The 21,439-nt window shown below is 49.9% G+C and overlaps 2 protein-coding genes across 9 annotated transcripts in view; one reads left to right on the forward strand and one right to left on the reverse strand.

Moving 5' to 3' along the window:
* GART (phosphoribosylglycinamide formyltransferase, phosphoribosylglycinamide synthetase, phosphoribosylaminoimidazole synthetase) overlaps positions 1-967 on the reverse strand; it is a 34,315-nt gene extending 33,348 nt beyond the window's left edge. For 2 of the 5 annotated variants that reach the window (XM_059840174.1, XM_059840173.1), the window contains exon 1: positions 826-930. The gene's annotated coding sequence lies outside the window, so the exon portion shown is untranslated. Of the gene's footprint in view, positions 1-825 lie in introns of all 5 variants that reach the window. The other 3 variants (XM_059840178.1, XM_059840177.1, XM_059840179.1) reach the window with 3 other exon arrangements.
* Positions 968-3,572: 2,605 nt separating this feature from the next.
* The window catches only part of SON (SON DNA and RNA binding protein), a 37,517-nt gene continuing 19,650 nt past the window's right edge, over positions 3,573-21,439 (forward strand). For 3 of the 4 annotated variants that reach the window (XM_059840183.1, XM_059840181.1, XM_059840185.1), the window contains exons 1-4: positions 4,337-4,493; positions 5,123-5,286; positions 10,293-19,616; positions 20,895-21,055. In XM_059840183.1, the coding sequence (XP_059696166.1) occupies positions 4,405-4,493; positions 5,123-5,286; positions 10,293-19,616; positions 20,895-21,055 (9,738 nt within the window). In that variant the 5' untranslated portion in view covers positions 4,337-4,404. Of the gene's footprint in view, positions 3,801-4,336; positions 4,494-5,122; positions 5,287-10,292; positions 19,617-20,894; positions 21,056-21,439 lie in introns of those variants that run through there. The other variant, XM_059840182.1, reaches the window with a different exon arrangement.

Genomic DNA, 21,439 nt, shown 5'->3' on the forward strand with positions numbered 1-21,439 from the left:
GGGGAAAAAAATCCTTTGCTCCCGGCCCTGTAATATTTTCTCTTTTCAGTCTTCTGTTGTATTTTGATAAAGGTTTAATAAACCTTTTAAATTTTTGAAAGTGAGTAGCATTTCTCACCGGGCCAAGCCGTGATGGGCATTCCAAGAGGGCCATGCCGTGAGGGCCATGCCAGGAGAGGATTTGCCGTGAAGGAGATGCCATGAGGGCCATGCCCTGAGGGTACTGCTGTGGGGGCTATGCTGTGAGCGCCAAGCCATGAGGGGATTGCCATGAGGGCCAAGCCATGAGGGGGGTGCCATGAGAGGGGTGCCGTGAGGGCACCTGCTAGGAAGGGGATGCCGTGAGGGCCATGCCCTGAGGGTACTGCTGTGGGGGCTGTGCCATGGGGGCCGTGCCCTGAGGGGGGTGCCATGAGAGGGGTGCCGTGAGGGCACCTGCTAGGAAGGGGATGCCATGAGGACCATGCCCTGAGGGAACTGCTGTGGGGGCTGTGCCATGAGCGCCGTGCCCTGAGGGTACTGCTGTGGGGGCTATGCTGTGAGCGCCAAGTCATGAGGGGACTGCCATGAGGGCCAAGCCATGTCCGGGATGCCATGAGGGGGGTGCAGTGAGGCCCAAGCCGTGAGAGAACTTGCCCTGAAGAGCGGGGATGCCCCGCGCGTGTCCCGCCATTTTGCGGTGCGGGCAGGGGCGCACACGGCCCGGGCCGCCCCCCGCGCCCCCAGCCCGGCGCGGGCATGGCGGGGCCATCGGCAGCGCGGGGACAGCCACAGCCACGCACCCGAGGGAACCGCGGCCCCTTCCAGCGCAGGTGGGCGACTCACCGTTCTCCGGAGAATATTCAAACGTGGAAAGAAATCCTCCGGAACTAAAACACCAAGAGAGCACACGGGGAGGAGGGACCTCTGAGCGATGTCTCGACGTAGTTTCCTTTAGCGCAGAAATCCCCGAAATCTGGGGAGGGGGTGGAACGGGAGAGCGGCGGCCCAGAGACCTTAGGGATGCCGGGGTTGTTTTTACTTTATCCATTGCCTCAGGGGCTGAGGGTGGTGGTCTGTGAGGGCTGTGCAAATGTGGGGTTTCTCTCTACATCCCCTGAAATACCACATCCTTGGTTTGTCCTGCATTTGAACTTTTTGCTTCATGAAACCATAGAGTATTGGACAATGTTTAGTCTAATTTAGCATTAGAGTTGTGCTACAATACTCTTAATAAAACAAGATTTGATCCACAGTTTTCCTCTCTTCAAGAGCTATAATGTGAGAACATCACTGTTCTTTGTAAAATACCTTAGGAAGTAAGGTTTAATGTTATTTTTTAGCATATTTAAGCACACCCCAGACCAGACTCCTACTTTGAAAGGGAAGAGTTGCACAAATAAATGCTCTAAGTAGTAGCAGAACTACTATTACTAATGTAATACTAATATATTTACTAATTACTCATTTACTAATTGAACATTTCCAGCAACAATCACTGGTCTTAACAAAATGAAAGTAAAATATTTAATTAATCTGAAAACCATCTGACACGGAAACTGAATAAAAGAGTTTAAGTAAAGGGAGTAAAGGGAGTTTATTCAGCAAGCAGTGATGGGGAGAGTAAGAATAGTTATTTTCCCGTCAGGCTGTGGATCCTGATGTGTATGAAGAGTGACTTCTTGTAATTATCAGCTTAGTTTTGTTTGTAAGGAGTCAGAGGGAAACATTTAGCACACACTAAAGTCCTTCTCTGGCTCTTTTGGGGCACCTTTTTTTCATGTTTTTGACATGCCTGGTTGAGACAAGGCCATTTGCATTAGCTGAATCTAAATATATCTGAAATTGTTCAACTGAAACATTTCCAGCCTTTAATTTGATATCAAAAATTACGTAGTGTTTGTGAAATACAAGGCTGTGTTTCATGTCAGGTACAAACAGGCAGCGTGTGTATTTGTGATTGTGATATGTGTGGAAACCGACCATGGGACAGGTATAAAGACCAATTTTAATAATAACTGAGAAAAGTAAAGCATGGAAGAAGGCCTTTGAACCTATCCTTGGTTTGCAATTAACCTTTATAAGTTTTAAGTTTATTTAGGAGCATTTGAATTAAAGCTTTAAGGATGTTTTTTGACAGGAACTTTCTGCTTGTAGTTAAGCCTTAAAGAGTTTTGCAATAATAACCTTTTGAAGTATAATTTTAGAATATTTCTTGTAGTAATGATCTTTGAAACTACAGCTTTAGAATATATAAAAAGGAAACATGCAGCTTGAGAAAAGAAAATGGACATCATCTCAAGGATTAATAGTTTTGACCAAGGGAAGTTGGACATCACTGTTATGAGAGTCATAGTCCTTGCAAACAAAAGGTGGACCCACACCTGGAGACTGGACCTCACCATCTGGGAGACTCCTTCCTTCTTTCAGAAACGGAGCCACCACCCCCTGGGATACTCCTTTTGTGGGACACATCCTGAGAAAAACTAAATCACAATAGTGTATAGAATTGTGACGTAAAAATTGGAATAGAAACTGCTGAGAAAGCTTTTGGGTTCCCCTATAAATACCTGTAAGTCCAACTATCAGTGTGCAGTGTGAGGGAAAACTTCCCTCACTGTATCCAGCGCTGTGTTGCTCATACTTGACCATATTAATTAATAAATTGATTGCTGCTTAAATATTGGCCTAGTCAAGCTTCTTATTTATAACACCTGGTTGAGACAAGGCCATTTGCATCAGCTGAATCTAAATATATTTGAAATTGTTCAGCTGAAACATTTTCAGCCTTTAATTTGATATCAAAAATTACATCGTGTTCCAATAGTAAATCTAATGTATATTAATGTGGGCATGGCATGAACAGGTAAAAGGACTTCTTAACTGTAACTGCTTTGTATTTTAAATTGAATAAATCAAGTGGGATAAAAAAGTAAGCAAATTGATCCAAGTCTCTGATTAATTTTTTTTCTCCAAAGTCAATATTAAGGCAGATCAGCAGGGCAGAGTGAAGAATTATGCTGATTTTAAGGGGTCTTGCAAGTGATTATTAAACAGTAATGATGGTGAAAATTTTTAGACCCCGGCAGTAATTAAACAATTTTACTTGGGTTTTCGTAAAATGCCAGGATGGCTTGGGTTTGAAGGGACCTTAAAAACCATTTAGTAATTACCATGGGCAAGGATGCCACTCACCAGATCCCTTGGAGGTTTTTAAAATTTTTTTGGAGGTATTTTAAATTTATTTCAGGTCAACTAACTCCCCTAAGTTACTACTACTGAAATTGTGTGTGGGGAGTCTTCCAGCCGTAGGATTATTCGGTTTTACAGCCTGTTTGAACACCCATATAATTAAAATTTGATTTGATTAAGGTATCATGGGCAGCACTGAAGGGGTCCCCAGGGTGGCTGTACTCTGGACAACTTTATTTCGGTGCGTTCCATCACCGCCAGAAAAGCTCCAATTTTCCCAGGCGGGCAAAAGGCGCACTTTATTTATCTACCTCCCTTCGGTTTCCCCCCTTTGTTCCTTTAATTTTCGCGGCCCCGCTGCCAGCCCCCGGAGCACATGTGCGTGTCACTGCCGGGCGGAGGGGGAGGGAGGGAGCGCGGGCGGGCGCCTCTCGCATGGAGCCGGGGCTGAGGGCCCCGTGGTGATGCAGCAGCAGCCGCAGCACCGCCCGTGTGCGGGCAGAGCCCTCTGAGAGCCGCCGCCCGCCCGGAGCACACGCGGGGCTCGGCCCCGCTCCATGGGCACCGATGGAATCGCTCCCGATCGCAGCCGCCGGCGCCGCGCCTCAGCCCGCCATGGCCTCGGCCGGGTAAGCAGCGGCCCCCGCGGGGACTCCAGCGGCGCCGGGGAAGGGCGTGCGGGAGCGCGGGGGGACGGGACCGGCCGTCGTGGCCGCCGCGGTGTCTTTTCCTGCCCTCCGCGGGGCCGCGGGGGCTCGGACGCGGCGTACGGGGCGCGAGAAGGGCCGCGAGCGGCGGCGGCGGGGCCGTGTGTCTGTGTGGGGAAGGGGTCTGCGTGAGGCGGCGGTGTGGGCGCGGAGCGCCGGGGACTGGTTTAATGCTTTCACTGGGGGACGGGGACACGCTCGGGGCGGCTTTGCCGGTGGCGGCGGCGGCAGGCGGGGAGAGCGGGGGGGGCGGCGGGAGCGCCACAACATGGCGGCGGCGGCTGAGGGGACACGAGACCTTCCTTCCCCCCCCGCCGGAACCCGCCGCTGCTCTATGGCCCGTGCGCCGCGCTAGAGCGGCCGTTCGCAGCCGTACGCCGCCTCGGCCAATGGCGAAAGGGCTTACAGCGAACGCAGCCAATCGCAAAGGGAGCTTGCGGCGGGGACGTCAGCGCGCGCCCGGGGCCGCGGTGCACTGTGGGATGCTGGAGGCCTCGCGTCGGGGCAGGAAGGAAGGGGGGGTGTCATGGCGACGAATATCGAGGAGATCCTTCGGTCCTTTGTGGTCAGCAAATTCCGGGAGATCCAGGAGGAGCAGCAACAGCAGCATGGCGGGTAACGGGGTGGTGGGGAGCGGCGGGGAAGGGCGCGGGGCGGAGAGAGACGGGCCGCGGCCTGAGGGTCGTGTCGGCGGCAACATGGCGGGGCCGGGGGGGTCGCGGCCGAGCGGGTGCCTTGAGGGAGACACGGCCCGGGGGCCGAGGGAAGACGGTGGGGGGACGCGTCCACTCGCTCTCTCACCGGTTTCGGTGCTGTCCTCCCGTCGGGGCGGGCGCCTGTATGGTTTGTCTGATTTACGGCTAAATTTGCCGAGTTTATCTCGTAAAATAAGGAAAACGTTGGTAAGAGCAAGGAAAAGCTGGAAGAGAGAGCCTTGCGTGTATTTATTTCGTGGAGGAAACCCCTACAAGGCCGTACGAGCGCGGGGGATGTGGCACATTCCTGAATGTGTTTTTTTTTTCCCTTGCGTCTCAGCCTCAGCAATTACAGAGTGTTGGGGCTGAATAAACGAGAGTTAATCCAAAGGCAGACTTTTTCCTAAGAGCACGCTTTTTTCAAGAGGCTGGAATAGTGCTTTGAAGAGCTGGATATAATAAATGTATGCGAACGACAAAAAATGTCCCAAAAAATGCTCAAAATCGCTTGTGTTAAATTGATTTTTTTTAAATTTTTTTTTTGGTTAGTGCAAATGTGGAAGGCCAGCCCAATGGTGACACGATCCCAGCTGAGCAGGCCGGGCCTTCCGAAGCCTCTGGAGCTGCTGGGAGTTGTCAGAGTGATCAGATAGTGCAGAAAATAGAGGAAGTACTCTCCGGAGCCCTCGGGACAGAGCTGCAGTGCAACCCAGGTAATAAAAACTCCCTGTGGCAAATCTGTTCTTGGAAAGAAGGTTGTGACTGTGCCTAAAATGAAATCAGATTTATAGAGATGAAAATGTGCTTCCTGGAGCTGCTACTCCAGCAAGCTGTGCATTAAATGTAGTTAAATATTTTCTTTACTGTGATTTTACATCCAGAGGTGGCCAGAGAAAGAAATTATTTTAAAATAGAGCTGGTTTTATGTAAGCATTGGTATGAGGGAAAGTTTTTTCTTCCCAGTGCTGAAACAGATAAATATTTTTCATATGTATGCATAAATGGGTCAATAAATTCTGAATTATTTTATGTATATCTACTCCAGGGTCAATGAACTGTTCTTAGTACCAAAGCTAAAGCTGATAGAAGCAGTTTCTGCTTTGGGTTGCTTTTCAGGATTATTTTGAAAGAACATTTTTTATAAAACAGATCTGTGATGAACTGTTCAGTCAAAAGATGATTTGCTGTTACTCTGATACAGTGTAGGTACTTACACTGCAGTCTTGCAAAGGGATTTTGATGTGTCAGTCTCAGATCTTGAATAAATTACTAGATTTTTTTTAAGGCTAAAAAGGTCACTTCTGAGTGTTCCCTCTTGTGGGACTGGTCCTTGCTGCAAGATTTCTGACTGTGGAGGGTTGGTGAGGTGATGAAAGCTGTAATTACTGCATTTCTCATTTTTGGGAGTTCAAACACAGGTGACTGCAGTGTGCTGGGTGAGTACAGTTCCAGAGGCAGCACAGAAAAGTGTTCATTTCAGAGATTCTGCTGGCAGGAGTTTGGGATTGCTCTGCTCAGTGGTTTGTGTACCTTGAGCATTTTCAAGTTTTTAATTTATGCTGTAGGAGCAGCAAGTCAGGCTGACATGGGGAGGTTTGGGTAGATCCTTGGTTGGTTGGTGGTTTTTGTTGGTTTTGTTTGGTGATGTGATTTTTATTTTTGTTTGTTTATTTTTTGTTGTGTTTTTGTGTGGAGGACTGAGGCAAGGTCACATGGTAATAAAGAAGTGAGAGGTGTTAATTTGGAAGTTCATAAACTTACCCGTGGCAAACGTTCCCAGTGTCCATCTCTAAAAAGGAGTTGGACAAGAGGCATTATCTGATTATCTGAGTCTAGTGAATGATCTTTGCAGAAAAATTCATTTTATAGGATCCCAGAATATCCTGAGCTGAAGGGACCCCAGGGATGCCCCAGTGCCAGCCCTGCCCTGCCCAGACCCCCCCAAGCCCAGCCTGGGCATCCCTGGCAGCGCTGGCCAAAGGCTCCTGGAGCTCTGGCAGCCTCGGGGCCGTGCCCATTCCCTGGGCAGCCTGGGCAGTGCCAGCACCCTCTGGGGAAGAACCTTGCCCTGCCCTGCAGCCTGAGGTGCCCTGGCCCAGCCCCAGGCGCTCCGTGGTGCTGTCCCTGTCCCAGAGCAGAGCTGGGAGCTGTCCCTGCGCTGCCCCTCGGGAGGAGCTGCTGCCCCTCGGGAGGAGCTGCAGCCCCGGGGAGCTCTGAGCTCAGGCTGCTCCAAGCTGAGCTGACCGAGGCACCTCGGGGGCCCCTCCAGAGCCTTCCCACCATTTTCTTGTCCCTCCTGGTTGCCAGGGTTCTGCTGACTCAGCTCCAGCTGGCCACGGACCAGGACCCCCAGGGCCCTTCTCACAGCTGCTCTCCATCCACACAGCCAGGGTTACCCAGTCCAGCACTTCCCCTGTTAAACTCCACACAGTTGAGGATTGCCAATCTCTCTGATTTGTTGAGGTCTTTCTGCAGGGCTGCTCTGCCCTCAGAAGGGTAAACAGCTCCTCACTGTTTAGTGCCCTCAGCAGACTAATTATCCCTTTGAGTCCTGTGCCCAGGTTAGCGAAGATGTTGAAGAGAACTGGGCTGAGAATGGAGCCCTGCAGAACCCCACTAGTGACTGGTGTCAGCCCCATGTCACCATTGGTGCCCAACTTGTAGGCCAGTTGCTCACCCACTGAGTAATGCAGTTCTCCAGCTGTGGGCTGGACATTTTGTCCCTAAATTTGACTCTCCTTCTGTGTTCTCTCTGAATGCATTCAAAGCAATGTTGGTACAAAAACTATTTCCAAGTTGTTTATCCCATAAATATGTACCTGTTGTACTTGTTGTGGAATCCTAACTCACCTTAATTTAACAGTATTGCAGTTACCTAATGCTTCTGCAAGATTTTGGATACTAGAAAACAGTGAGCTTTGGAATCACAGATTCTAACTGGAGGGTCTGTGTTGCTGCCCTGGCCTGTATAAATAGAATCATTGAAAGGAACATGCAAGCAGACTCCAATGTACAGCTCATATTTCACAGAAATCCCAGCAAGTTGCCTTTAATGAAGTGCCTTTCTCCTGAAAACGTGGCACTAGGGCTCCAGACGGGCAAGTACCTGACAAAGGTTAAATCCCAAGGGAAATGAGGTACAGAATAAAAAGGTGGTGATGGACATCCCAGCCTCCCTCTTTCCCTTTCCCATCAGTGATTTGCTTGTCCCCACAGTCATCTGAATTACTTTCCTGTTGGAAGCAAATGCTTTTAGAGGAGCATGCAGCTTTGCAGCTGCAGTCCTGCCTGTCCCAATAGCTGTTCCAGGCTGCAGTGCCTTAAAGTGGTTTTGGGATTGGGGGCATGGATGCTCTTTTCCCAAATTTTTTAGACAGTAGTGAGTAACTTGGTCAGTAAATACTCAGGGAATTTCTAACACAGCAGCAGCACTGGACTCAGGGGTTAAAGCACAGCAGGGCACAGTGGCTGGTCAGGTCTCATAGCATAAACCCCACTTTGGTAATTTGTTTGGGAAATGGGGATTCTTGTTTATCTTCCATGTGCAGCGTTGGGGGTTTGAAAGCACATCTCCAGCCTGCTGTTGGAATGTGCTGCCCCACTGAGTGTGGGTGGAGGGACATCCACCCCCTGTGCCCTCAGGTGAGAGCCCACCTGCAGCCCTGACCCAGCCCAGGGAGGAGCTGGAGCTGCTGCAGAGAGCCCAGAGGAGGCTCCAGGATGGGCAGAGGGCTGGAGCAGCTCTGCTGGGAGGAAAGGCTGGCACAGCTGGCATTGCTCACCTGCACAGGAGAAGCTTTGGGCTGAGCTCAGGGTGGCCTTGCAGGGCCTGGAGGAGCCCCAGGAAAGCTGGAGAGAGACAATTCCCAGGGGATGCAGGGACAGGGCACAGAGGAATCAAAAAATTGTTTGGGTTGGAGAGGACCTTGTAGATTCTCTCATTCCAAAGCCCCTGACATGAGCAGGGACACCTTCCACTATCCTGGGTTATTCCAAACCCTGTCAAGCCTAGCCTTGAACACCTCCTGGGATGGGACAGCTTCCCTGGGCAGCTTGTGCCAGGGCCTCACCACCCTCACAGAGGGGAAATTGTTCCTAATATCTGATCTAACCCTACTCCCTCATTTTGCACCCACTGTCCCTTGTCCTGTCACTCCAGGCTCTTGCCAATAGGTTTCCACCACCTTTACTGTACTTCCAGGTGCTGGAGAGTCATGGTGAGGTCACCTGGAGTCTCTCAGGCTGAACTGTTCCAGCTGTGCCAGCCTTTCCTCCCACCAGAGCTGCTCCATCCCTCCTCCCTCCAGGCTCATCCTGGAGCCTCCTCTGGGCTCTCTGCAGCAGCTCCAGCTCCTCCAGGGCTGGGGCAGCTCTGCAGGTGGGAAATCACCTGAGGGGCACAGGGACACAATCCCAATCCCTCTCCTGATCCCAGCTGGGGGCTTAGCCCAGGGCACAGGGGGTTCTGGGCTGGGGCAGGTCCAGCTCTCCCGGGGCTGCTCCCTCTGCTCATCCCAGCCTGGATTGATCCTGGGCTGTCCCAACCCAAGTGCAGCCCCTGACCTTGATAAACCTCAGCAGATTCCCATGGGGCACTTCTTGAGTTTGTCCACATCCCTCTGGATGGCCACATCCTTTAGAAGTGTCACCTGCCCCTGCAGCTTGGTGTCACCTGCAAACCTGCTGAGGATGCTTGTGATCCTTCTGTCATTAATGAAGATATTAAGTAACACTGATTGATTAATGAAGCTATTAAGTAACACTGGTCCCTACGGACTCCTGAGGGTCACTGATGTCCATCAGGTCTCTGAGCTTTTGACCACTGTCCTCTGGATGTGACCATCCAGACAAGTGCTAATGCACCTGACAGTGCACTTGTGAAATTCTTCATTCCAGTTTGGAGAGAAGACTCTTGTGGGGCCACTGGGTCAAATACTTTACAGAAGTCCAGATAAATGCCATCTGTAGCTCTTCCCTTGCCTACTGATGTAGCCAGTCCACCACAGGTCAGATGGGATTTTCCCTTTATGAAGCCATGCTGGTTGTTTCAAATCATGTCCCTGTCCTCCATGTGCCTTAGCAGAGCTTCTAGGAGGATCTGTTCCATGCTCTTCCCAGCACTGAGGTGAGGCTGACAGGGTGGTAGTTTCCAGAAACATCCTCTCTTCCCTTCTTTAAGGGAATGGGTTTTCACTGCCATAGGGCAAGGTTAGATCATGTATTTGGAGAAGATTCTTCCCTGTGAGAGTGGGGAGGCCCTGGCCCAGGGTGCTCAGAGCAGCTGGGGCTGCCCCTGGATCCCTGGCAGTGCCCAAGGCCAGGTTGGACACTGGGACTTGGAGCAGCCTGGCACAGTGGGAGGTGTCCCTGCCATGGCAGGGGGTGGAACAATATGAGTTTTGAGGTCCTTCCCCACCTAAACCATTCCATGACTATGATACTACTCAGAAGGAGCTGTGTTCCCTCTGGGCCTCTGTCCTGACTTACAAGATTTGGGTAATTTTTGGCAAGAAGTGTTGTTTTATTACTTAACTCTGAGAGGAAGGAAAGAGAGCTGGAAAGGGAGTGTGTCCTGTTTGTGTGTGGTAGTTCAGTGAATTGGGCATGGTTTGGAAGCTTAATTGTTTTGTACCTCTGTCCATGTACTTTACATCTAATCTGAAAGAATTTTTATATGCAGTCTTACAAATGTTTACAAGGTAAATGTCATTTTTTCTAGATGTAGACAAAAATACTGTGAAAAATAGTGCTCAGTCTACAAAAAGGAGCTCTACAGGTGAAGATGAAATTCCTAGGAAAAAAGCAAAGAAAAACAAGAAGCACAAAAGCAAGAAGAAGAAGAAAAAGAAGAAGAAAAGGAAGAAAGAGAAGAAGCATAAAAAGCAGCCAAAGGAATCCAAGTTGAGTGCACGTCCCGGAGAGCCTGCAGGCGTGCAGCTGGCCCCTCACTTGGTGCCAGAGCAGTCCAGCTCCCAAGTGAATGTACAGCATGGAGTGTTTGCAGATGCAAACCTGGCTGGCCACGTGCAGCCAGAACTGTGCTCCAAACCAGCTGAGGGGCTTGATAATCAAGCTTTAGGACTTGTTTCTCATTCAGTGACTGATTCTCAGCAATCTGCAGAAAATCTTGGAAGTGGGGAGGGGACTTTGTGTGCAGCAAATCCTCCATTTAATTTAGAAAGCATCCAGTCTAATATCCCAGAAAATACTAGTATAGCTCAAACTAGAATTTGCACTAGCGAAGAACAAATTCAACAGTCCCATGAAAATACTTATCCTGTAGCTATTAATGCCAGTGTTGTTGATACTGGAAATAATACTTGGTCCAGCATCCCATCTGGAATTGTCAGTAAATCAGAGATTCAGAAAGATTCAGTGCAAGCACTGGGAGGTACAGAAGTCGCTCTGAAATCTCAAGGCATTGGGGAAGTAAAAGCTTTGGATGCAGCTCTGGAACCTGAGGCCATGGAGGTGTTGACTTACTCAGAAGCATCTCATCAGTCCGTGTCTCAGAGGGCAGCACAGGGGTTGGAAACAGCTTCAGAATCCCTGTCCTTGGCAAGTGGTGTGACAACAACCCCTACACCTGCAAATTGGGCACATCCAGGTGCTGTGACTGTAGTTCACATGGCTGTGGCTGGGCAAGAAGTGAAAATTCCAGAAACAACTGAAAAATCTCTGCACATGGGAAATGTGAGAAGTGTGGAGAGACCTTCAGAACTGGGGGGTGCAAGCAGAACTTTGGAGCCATCCCTGCAGGCCTCAGTTACATCTGGGAGTTTGAGCGTGACACAGGGCAGCCCTCTGGAGACTTCCAGTGTTCTTAAAGCAGGTGTACCTTTGCAACATCCTTTGACAATATCTGCAGCCACCCCTGTGACCCATGTGGAAATAAGTGCCAAAACACCTCCAGGACCAGGAGCTATTTCAAAAATGAAGGATACGGAACGAGCTATGGGGAGTGTGAAAGCTTTAGAAACAACCATGGAACCTGTTGTAGCAAAAGATGTCAGAGCAGCTCATGAAAGTCTGCAAGGCAAAAGTGTGGAAGGTACCACTGGTTCTGCAACAGCACTGGGTGCATCAGGAGTATTCATACAGCATGGAGTCTTGACAGGTACAAGGGGTGTGGACAGAACCCAGGGATCTGCACTTCCAGCAGGATTGACACCTATGAACGTGGTTGCAGAGACAAGAGGATTAGGAGTACCTTCAGAACCTGCAGCAGTTGTACAGACCTTCATTCCCCAAACAGCTCCAGAAGTCCACATGGCAGAGGGTTTTAGAAGTCCACGAGCAAAAGATTCAGAAGGTACTTCATTGCTGAGAGAATCAAGACCTGAGAGTGAATCACATGTGAGAGGTTTGGCACCTTCCCTGTCTTTGCAGAAGGAAAGCACACAAGGTCCAGGAGGAGTCCTGAGACCAGTGGCTGTGGTGGAAGCAAAAACTTTAACAACCACGTCAATGTCCTTACAAGTAGAAGGTGTAAAAGCTTCAGAAGAAGCTATGCATGGTGGGACTGTTGCAAGTCCAGGACTTCCTGCCTTAGAAAGGACTCCTGAACCTGTGGTTGCATGTGAAAGCGTCGAACCAGTTAGAGAGGCTGAGGCATCAGCAGGGGTGATGCCATGGCAAGCCACAGCAGAGAGAGAGCCTCTCCATGCAAGCCAGACAGAGAGTTCCATCATTGCACAGTCGCAGATCATGACACACACAGGACCCTCACAAACTGAGGTGCTGAGGAAGAGAAAGGATTCGGAACATGTTCCAGAAGCAGAGACAAGGAGCAGAGAAACAATCCTAGAAACTGTGCAAACTTCAGAAACCAGTTCAAAATCTATTCAGGAGCAAGTAGTAAGTCATTCAGCAGCAGCATTGGAGTCTTTGCCCAGAGTGGAAGAAAACAGTATGGCATCAGGAGTACTGACAGATACGCAAACTCAGGGATCTACTGTAGAACATGAAATTGCAGCAAGGAGGACCAGCACCCAAGGAAATGAGCTCTCAGAAATGGAGAAAGCAAAATATCTGGAACCAGCATCAGAACCTGGAGGAATGAGGTGTTTAGAGAGCATGAAAGAGTCTGCAACAGTAGAGGTGAAACGTTCTGAAACAGGTGAAAAGCTTGAGGTACCCATGGGTGATGCTTCAGCAGCTGTTCCAGAAAACTTGCATGCTGAAAAGCAGCAAGATCTTCAAGTAGTTCTAGAAGCAAAACCTGCTGCAGAATGGAAGAGTTCAGAAGAGGCTCCAGAAATCTTGGGTGTTTCTGAAATAAAATCTTCTGAAGCAGTTCCAAAACCAGGGGATGTGGAAGGCCTGGAAACCACACTGGAACATGAAGTGACAGCCGAGGTACAATATGTAGAAGGAGTACAGAGTCAACAGGTGGAGGATATGGTGATTGAGAAGGAAGATGCTGAGCAGACTCAAACATCTGAGCCTTTAGTAGCAGAAACAGTTTTTAGTTCTTCACATGCAGCTGAGGAAAAGGTTTCAGCAGGGACTCCTATAGCAGAAACACAAGATTTGGAAACAGCTCCTCGGACTGATGTAGAGCTGAAAGATGCAGAAGCAGCTGCAGGGTTGGAGGCAGAGACAAAAGATTTGGAAGCAGGTCCAGCACCTGAGACTGATGCAGAAGCAGGTCCAGAACTTATAGAGGAAGGCCAGTTGGAAGACACTCCAGAGGCTGAGGATGTCAAAGAAGCAACTCCCGAAGAAGACTCTGAGAAAAGAGACTCGGAAACATCCGATGTGCAACCTGATGTGGCGGCACGAATGAAGGAGACTCTCATGAGGCTTGAGAATGTTGTTGAAAAAAGTAGTCATAGAACCAGTGAGAAAAAACATGATTCAAAGAAACAGAAAAGGAGCCGTTCCAAGTCTCAGTCCAGGTCTAGGAAGCGGAAGAAAAAATCAAGGTCACGTTCCACTTCCAGGCGTTTGACCTCTAAAAGAGCACGTTCTAGGAGCAGAAACTATTCAGTTTCCAGAAAAAAGCATTCCAAATCTAGGTCCCGATCTGTGGAGAAGAGAGAGAGAAGAATGTCTTCCCGAAGGTCCAGGCGCAGGCATTCTAGGTCATCTGACCGTTACAGGTCTAAATCCAGATCAGCAGAAAAGAGATTGTCCAGACGGAGACGTTCCAGGTCGTCTGACCACTACAGGTCTAAATCCAGGTCAGTGGAGAAGCGGCTGTCCTCCCGAAGGTCCAGACGCAGACGCTCCAGGTCGTCTGACCGCTACAGATCCAAGTCCAGGTCCGTGGAGAAGCGACTGTCCTCCCGAAGATCTGGGCGCAGACGTTCCAGGTCTTCCGACCGCTACAGGTCTAAGTCACGGTCAGTGGAGAAGCGGCTGTCCTCCCGAAGATCTGGGCGCAGACGTTCCAGGTCTTCTGACCGCTACAGATCCAAGTCCAGGTCAGCAGAGAAGCGATTGTCCTCCCGAAGGTCCGGGCGGAGACGTTCTAGGTCTTCTGACCACTACAGATCCAAGTCCAGGTCAGTGGAGAAGCGGCTGTCCTCCCGAAGGTCCGGGCGCAGACGTTCCAGGTCGTCCGACCACTACAGGTCTAAGTCACGGTCAGTGGAAAAGAGGTTGTCCTCCTGGCGATCCCGACGCAGACATTCCAGATCCTCTGACCGTTCTAAATCTAGATCTAGGTCTTCAGAAAAGGGAGGAGGCAAAGAATACTCCTGGAGGTTCAGACATCGGTCTGGTTCCTCTGATCGTTCAAAATCCAGGTCAAGATCTGTTGAGAAAAGAGGTCGGAAGGCATCTGTGCGGAGGTCCAAACGTCAGCGCTCAAAGTCCTCGGATCGCTACAAGTCTCGGTCCAGGTCAGTAGAAAAAAGGGATCGAAAGCAATCGTCGCGGAAGTCTAAACGTCAGCGCTCCAAGTCCTCTGACCGTTACAAGTCTAGATCCAAATCAGTGGAAAAAAAGAAGGAATCCTCACGAAAATCCAAGCGTCGACGCTCAAAATCTTCTGAACGTTACAAGTCTAGGTCTAGGTCTGTTGAAAAAAAGCGCAAGGAGTCTTCAAAAAAATCCAAACGGAAACGTTCCAAGTCCTCTGACAGTGTTAAGTCAAGGTCCAAATCTGTAGAAAAAAAAGATAAGTTATCCTCAGCAAAGTCCAGTAGCAAGCATGAGTCTTCTGAACTTCAGGAGTCAGCCAAAGGTCTTGATGAAGATGTTCCTCAATCTTCTTTTGGAAGTGAAGGTAAATCCTCTAATGGTCCCACATCAGTAGCTTTGTCTGATGAAGGAGTAAATGGCCCAGTGCTGCCACCATCATTTGGAAGTGGATTATCCAAAACTTCAGAGAGCCTTGAGGAAAGGTCCTCATCTGTTGAAAAAACAGGAGATCTGCAGCATTCTGCCACGTCTGAGTTTGATACCTCCAAAACCCCAGATGACCAGGAACTGAGATCCACATCTGTGGAAAAAGCACAGGATTCAGGGCTGTCCATGACATCTGAAAATGGATCAACTGAAAAAGCAGCAACTCTGGAGTCTTCGTTGCTACCTGAACTTCCATACTCCACATCCTTGTCAAGATCCTCATCTGCTGAAAAAGGGGGAGAACAAGAAACTTCTTCAGTAGCAGAATTTCAGGTCTCTGCATCCCATGAAGGTGAGTCCAGAACTGCACCTCTCAAAGAAGTAGAAGGTCCAGAGCTTCCTCCAGCACTTAAAAGAGACATGGAAGCTCAGTCATCTCTCCTGTCTGAAGGTGGGGTCTCCAACTTGTCTGATGGCCACGATTCACAGCATATCCCTGGTGAACACAAAGAGCTTTCACAGGTTCTGCAGATACCTGAACGTGAGTCTTCCCAGCTGGCTGACAGCCCTGGAGAAGTGGAAGCTCAGAGGCCTTTCCTGCCACCTGACATGATCCGCCCTGTGATCCCTGATGGCTGTGAGTCAGGCCAGATGCAGGAGCCTTCTCTGGCTTCTGATGGTGGACACTTTGTGTCTCCGGACGGACATGGACCAGGATCCAGCTTCGCTGCACCAATAGAGGAGCATCCATTGTCTGTAGGCGAGTCCTTTAAGTCACCACATGGAAATGAACAAAGATTTTTATCTGTTGAAAAAGTCAAGACTCGAGATGTTTCTTTGACATCTGTGTGTGGTTCTGTTGAGGTGTCTGCCGACGTCATTTCAGTGTCTTCTTTTGAAGTTCATGAGTCCAGGTCATCTGTTGACAAAGCTTTAGATGGTCCAGTGCTTCCTCAAGTGCTTGAGGTCGACTGCTCCAGATCTTCGGAAATGCACGAATCAAGATACCTAACTGGAAAAATAGATGGTGCAGGATCTTTGGTGATGTCTAAAAGTGGGATTCCCATATGCCACGATGGCCACAAAGCAAAGTACAACTCCTTTGAGCAAACAGAGAGTGCAGAACTGTCAGTGGCATCCGAGCTCCGGTGTTCCATCTTACCTGAAGGCTATAAATTGACATCTGCTGCAGTTGAAAAAGTGGAAACCCAGAAGCCTTCTCTCTCGCTGGAAAGTGGCTTCTCGGTGTCTGCTGATGGTTGTGAGTCAGTGGGCACACCTGAAAAACTACAGCCCCCAGTGACTGCTGTGCCATCGGAAGGTGGGGTTCTGCTCTTGCCCGACAGTCATGACCTGAGACCCGTCCCTGTGGAGAAAGCAGAAATGCTGAATTCATCTGAACTGAAACACCTGGCGTCCCCTGATGGCTACAAGCTGAGATCTGCCTACAGTGAAGAAGTACAGGTGCAGGAGCCCATTCTGATGCGGGAAAGCAGCTATTCTGTTGCCTCCGATGGTCATGAGTTGGCATCCACTGCTTCTGAAAGAGCTGAGGAGCCTTCTCAAGTGTCTGAAAATGAGTACACAATAGGGCTTGATGGCCCAGAGTTGACATCAACCCCTGCTGAAAAAACGGAGCTGCGGAAGCTTTATCAGATGCCTGAGGAAAGATGTCTGGAGTCTATCGACAGCCAGGACCTGCAGTCAGCCTCTGCTGAAGAGACACAGGTACAACAGCCTGCTCTGGTGTCTGAAAATGAACATGCCGTGTCCTGGGTGGGCCAGGAGTTGAGGTCCAGCTCTCCTGAGAAGGCAGAGGTGCAGGAGGAGGCTGTGGTTCCGGACAGTGCTGTGTCTTCTAAAGATCACAGATTGGCCTCTTTCTTAGCTGGAAAACCTGAAGTGCAGGAGCGTTCTCTGCTGCCTGAAAGTGAATATTGTGAGTCTCCTGAGGGCCAGGAGGTGACGGCCAGCCCTGCTGAGAAGGAGGTGCAAGAACCTTCTCTGACACGTGGCAGTGAATGTTCCATCTTCCACCAAGGCCAGATACTGCAGTCTGGCCCCAGAGCAGTGCAGGAGCCAGTGCTGGTCCCAGATAATCAATACGCTGCATCTCCCAAGGGGCAGGAGGTGCTCTGTGCTTACGCCGAAAAACCAGAGGTGCAGGAGTGTTCTTTTCTGTCTGAAAACGAGTACGAGGCATCCCCCAAAAGGCATCTTTTGAGATCCAGTCCTGTTGAAAAAGAAGAATTGGAGGAGCATTCTGAAGCATCTGAAAGTGAAAGTTCAATATCCACTGATAGCCAGGAGTTGCAGCCTGCTGTTGTTGCAAAAACAGAGGGGCAGGAGTTGTCCTTGTCTGAAGGTGAATGTTCCATGACTCCTGAATGTCAGGAGCTGCAGTCCAGCCCTGCTGAAAGAGTTGTAGCCAAGGAACCTTCTCTGACATCTGAACATGCTCCGTCACCTGGAGAGTGCGAGTCAGGATTGGTGCGTGCTGAGGAAACAGAGGGTGTGGATTCTTCTGTGACAGCTGAACGTGACCATCTCTTTTTTGAGAGCCAGGAGGTGAGTTTCACCTCCCTTCAGAAAGCAGATGTGCAGGACCATTCTCCAACACCTGAAAATGAACATGAAGCATCTCCTGATGGGCAGGAGTTGAGATTCACCACTGTTGAAAAAGTAGATGGCCTTGAGCCTTTGACACTGAATGATAGAGCCTCCGTGTCCCCTGATGGCAGCGACTTGAATTCCATCCCTGTTGAAAAAATGGATCATACAATGCCTACTTTAGTGCCTGAAGGGCGCTCGCTGTCTCCTGATAACTGCAGTGTGGGCCCTGGTGAAGAAACGGGGGATCTGGAGCCCTCTTTGAGATCTGAGCGTAGATACTCCACATCCTCCTATCAGGAAGGTCACGAGCCAAGGTCTCCCATGGAGGAAGAGGGTCTGGAGTCCTCTGTGACTTCTGAACATAGACAGTCCCTGTCCCCTGAGGGCCATGACCAGAAGTCTATTGCAGATGAAGAAATGGATGATCTGGAGAGACGTTCCACTTCTCCTGATGAGCACGAGTCAAGATCTAGCATTGGTGAAGAAGCAGAGGATCTGGAGCAGCCTTTGACAACAGAACGTAGGTGCTCTGAGTCCTCTGATGAGCACGAGTCAAGGTCAACCACTGGAGAAGAGGCAGAGGATGCAGAGACCTCCTTGGCAGCTGAAAGAAGAGACTCTGTATCCTCTGATGACCGTGAGTCAAGGTCTGCTGCTGGGGAAGATGTGGAAGATGGGGAGCCCTCCTTGACAGCTGAGCGTAGACACTCCACATCTTCTGATGACCATGAGTCGAGGTCTTCAGCTGATGAAGAAGCAGAGGATGTGACCGCTGAACATCGCTCTGCATCTCCTGATGGACGTGAGTCAAGGTCAACCGTTGGTGAGGAAGCAGAGGACCAGGAGCTCTCTTTGACAGCTGAGCGTAGACACTCCACATCTTCAGATGAACAGGAGTCAAGGTCTACAGCTGGTGAAGATGCAGAGGACGTGGAACCCTCCTCAGCAGCTGAACAAAGAGATTCCACCTCGTCAGATGAGCAAGAGTCAAGGTCTACTGCTGGTGAAGAAGCTGAGGATGTGGAACCTCTGACAGCTGAACACAGACGTTCCGCATCCCCTGATGGGGCTGAGTCAAGATCTACCACTGCTGAAGAAGAAGGAGAGGATGCAGAGCCCTCCTTGACAGCTGAACAAAGAGAGTCCACATCGTCAGATGAGCATGAGTCAGAGTCTTCCAGTGGTGAAGAGGAGGCAGAGGATGCAGAACCCTCTTTGGCAGATGAGGAAAAGCAGGATTCCATGCCTCTTGAGCAGTCAGAGGAACAGGACTCTTCCTTTGTCCCTGAAAGCAGACGTTCTGAGTCTTCCGAGCGTGAAAAATCCAGATCCAAATCTGTTGATAAAGCATCTGACAAAGAGTCTCCACAGAGATCTGTAAGCAGGCACTCAAAGTCTCCCGCTCACCAAAAGAGTCGATCCACATCTGTGGAAAAAACAGTGGACAAAGAGTCCGTGCGGAGGTACAGACGGAGACGCTCCAGGTCCACGGCTCGCCAGAGGAGCCAGTCAACCTCTGTGGAGAAAACAACAGACAAGGAGTCCTCACGCAGGTCCAGGCGGAGACGCTCCAGGTCGGCTGCTCGCCAGAGGAGCCAGTCCAAGTCTGTGGAGAAAGCAGCAGACAAGGAGTCGGCGCGCAGGTCCAGGAGCCGGCGCTCCAGGTCCTCCCAGCGCCGGTCCAAGAGATACGACACGGACTCGCGCTCCAGGCGGAATCGCTCCAGGTCAGCCACACGGAGAAGAGCATCCAGATCTCGGTCCAGCTCCCTGTCACGTTCCAGGCACAGGAGGAGAAGCAGGTCGAGGTCAGCGTCACGAAGGCGGCGTTCCTTGTCCAGAGACAGACGCAAGAGGTCTCAGAGAAACAGATCGAGGTCTACTGACAGGAGAAGGAGAAGATCCGACTCCAGGGACCGTAGGATATCGCTCCGGTTGCGGAGCAGGAGTCGGACCCCTCTGCGGCAGAGACGCTCGCGCTCCCGGGGGAGGAGACGGAGCTCCAGCAGGTCCCCGATCCGGCTGCGGCGCTCGCGCTCCTCGGGGAGGAGGCGCTACAGCAGATCCCCCGACCGGCGCCGCTCCAGGTCCTCGGAGTTCTCCAGCAGGTCACCCAAACGTCTTACAGACCTGGGTAAGTGCTTTGTTTTCACTGGTTCCGTGGTGAGGTGCTAGTGGGTGGGTTTGCACAGTCTGATTTTAGCTCTGGAGCATTCATGAGGGGTTTCTTAGAAGTCACTCTGCATTTATCTCAGGCAGTGACTTCCAGCAGGAAGGTTTATGTTGGAGAGGAATCAATGCTGAGCATTTGAATGAAAATCTCTTTAGAGCCAGGTTTACCTTGATTCTAGGGCTTTAGTGCAAAAATAGTGTGTTTCAGCCTCAAGGAACATGCTGAATAATAATAAAGGCCAAGTACTTCAAGTACTTGTGTGTAAGAAAATTTAGAATTTCTGCTCCTGACAGCAAAGGTCATTCAAGTGCCAGTTGAAGAGTCCCAAGCTCTGTTGTCAGCTGTTCCCAGAGCTCTGTCTTGCCTCTTTCCCATGGTAAAACTTAAAGGAAAGAGAGACTTGTTTGTAAAAATTCTCCCAGACCCAGCAGGTCAGAAAATAAAATAAAATTTGAAGAGCTGCATCTTTTCTGTGTGCTTGGAGGAAGAGAGGCTGTGCTGTTTCTTGGGTAATGAGTTAATACGGGGAAAGAAGGTTTGAACTGGGAGATCAGCTCTTGCACAGTTTGTGAGGAAACCTCCTGTGGTGGACTTGAGGTTCTGAACCTTTCAGTCCTGCCTCAGAGTTGCCATGGAAGCCTTCCAGTTAGGGAGTTATTTGCAGACTGGCAGAAGGCTTAATTTAATTTAATTTGCTATTTCTATGTTAGGGCTCTCCTTTTTCTCCTTATTAAAGCAAAATACTGTTCTGTTAACAGTTTTGCATCCAATTGTATTTTAAGCAAGAGCACGTTTGACTTATTCAGAGCTTGTTTTTCTGTTTGGTGGTTGTAAGTAGCTTTTGGGCTACATCTGGGGAGATGAGGCTTCCTCCAGAGGTTTGAGAGCTTCTCAGAGATAGATAATGAGGAAACTCTGGAGTTTATGCTGTGTAGGAAGGACTCAGTATTGCCAGAACAGGAATGAATCAGTGAAGTAAGAGACATCAGAACAGGGTGGCAGGAGGATGTTGTAGTTGGGGCTGCTGTGGGACTGCTGGGTTACATTTGCAGTTTCACTTGCCTTCTGCACAGCCCAGGCTTGAAGTCTAGAGCTGCTCAGTACAATTCCAGTTATTTGCAGAACATAAAAAATGCACAGTGCAGGTGGAACGTTGTTTAGTTTGCCAGAAACATTATTATTAAAACAAGAATCTACAACAATAATGACTTCTCTTTGAAAAAACCCAAATCTTTTTAGACAAAGCCCAGCTACTTGAGATCGCCAAGGCCAACGCAGCCGCCATGTGTGCGAAGTCTGGCGTGCCCCTGCCCCCGAGCCTGATGCCTCTGCTGTCCCAGAAGAAGGATGACAAAGCCAACCAGAAGTCCTCGAGGGACACCCTGAAGGAGCTCACTGAGGTGAGGGGAAGCAGCAGCATCCAGCCTGGAAATGACCACTCTGGGGTTGGTGACCTGTGGGAGGTTGTCACTGTGTGCTGCTGTCACCTGGGAGCTGCCTCGTGTTCAGAATCCTCAAATCCCTGAGGCTGGAAAAGCCCTCCCAGCCCATGGAGTCCCAGCTGTGCCCCATGCCCACCTTGTCCCCAGCCCAGAGCACTCAGTGTCACCTCCAGAGCCTTCCTTGGACACCTCCAGACCTCCCTGGGCAGCCCCTGCCAAGGCCTGAGCACCCTTTTGAGCCCTTACTCTCCCCACAGGGTTTTTTTAAGTCATCAAAACTGGTGTTTTTTAATTCTCTAGAAATGCATGAAATCAAATTATTTTGGTTTTTCTTATTTTTTG

The sequence above is a fragment of the Haemorhous mexicanus genome, chromosome 2 (genome assembly GCF_027477595.1).
Source record: "Haemorhous mexicanus isolate bHaeMex1 chromosome 2, bHaeMex1.pri, whole genome shotgun sequence".
NCBI classification, from domain to species: Eukaryota; Metazoa; Chordata; class Aves; order Passeriformes; family Fringillidae; genus Haemorhous; species Haemorhous mexicanus.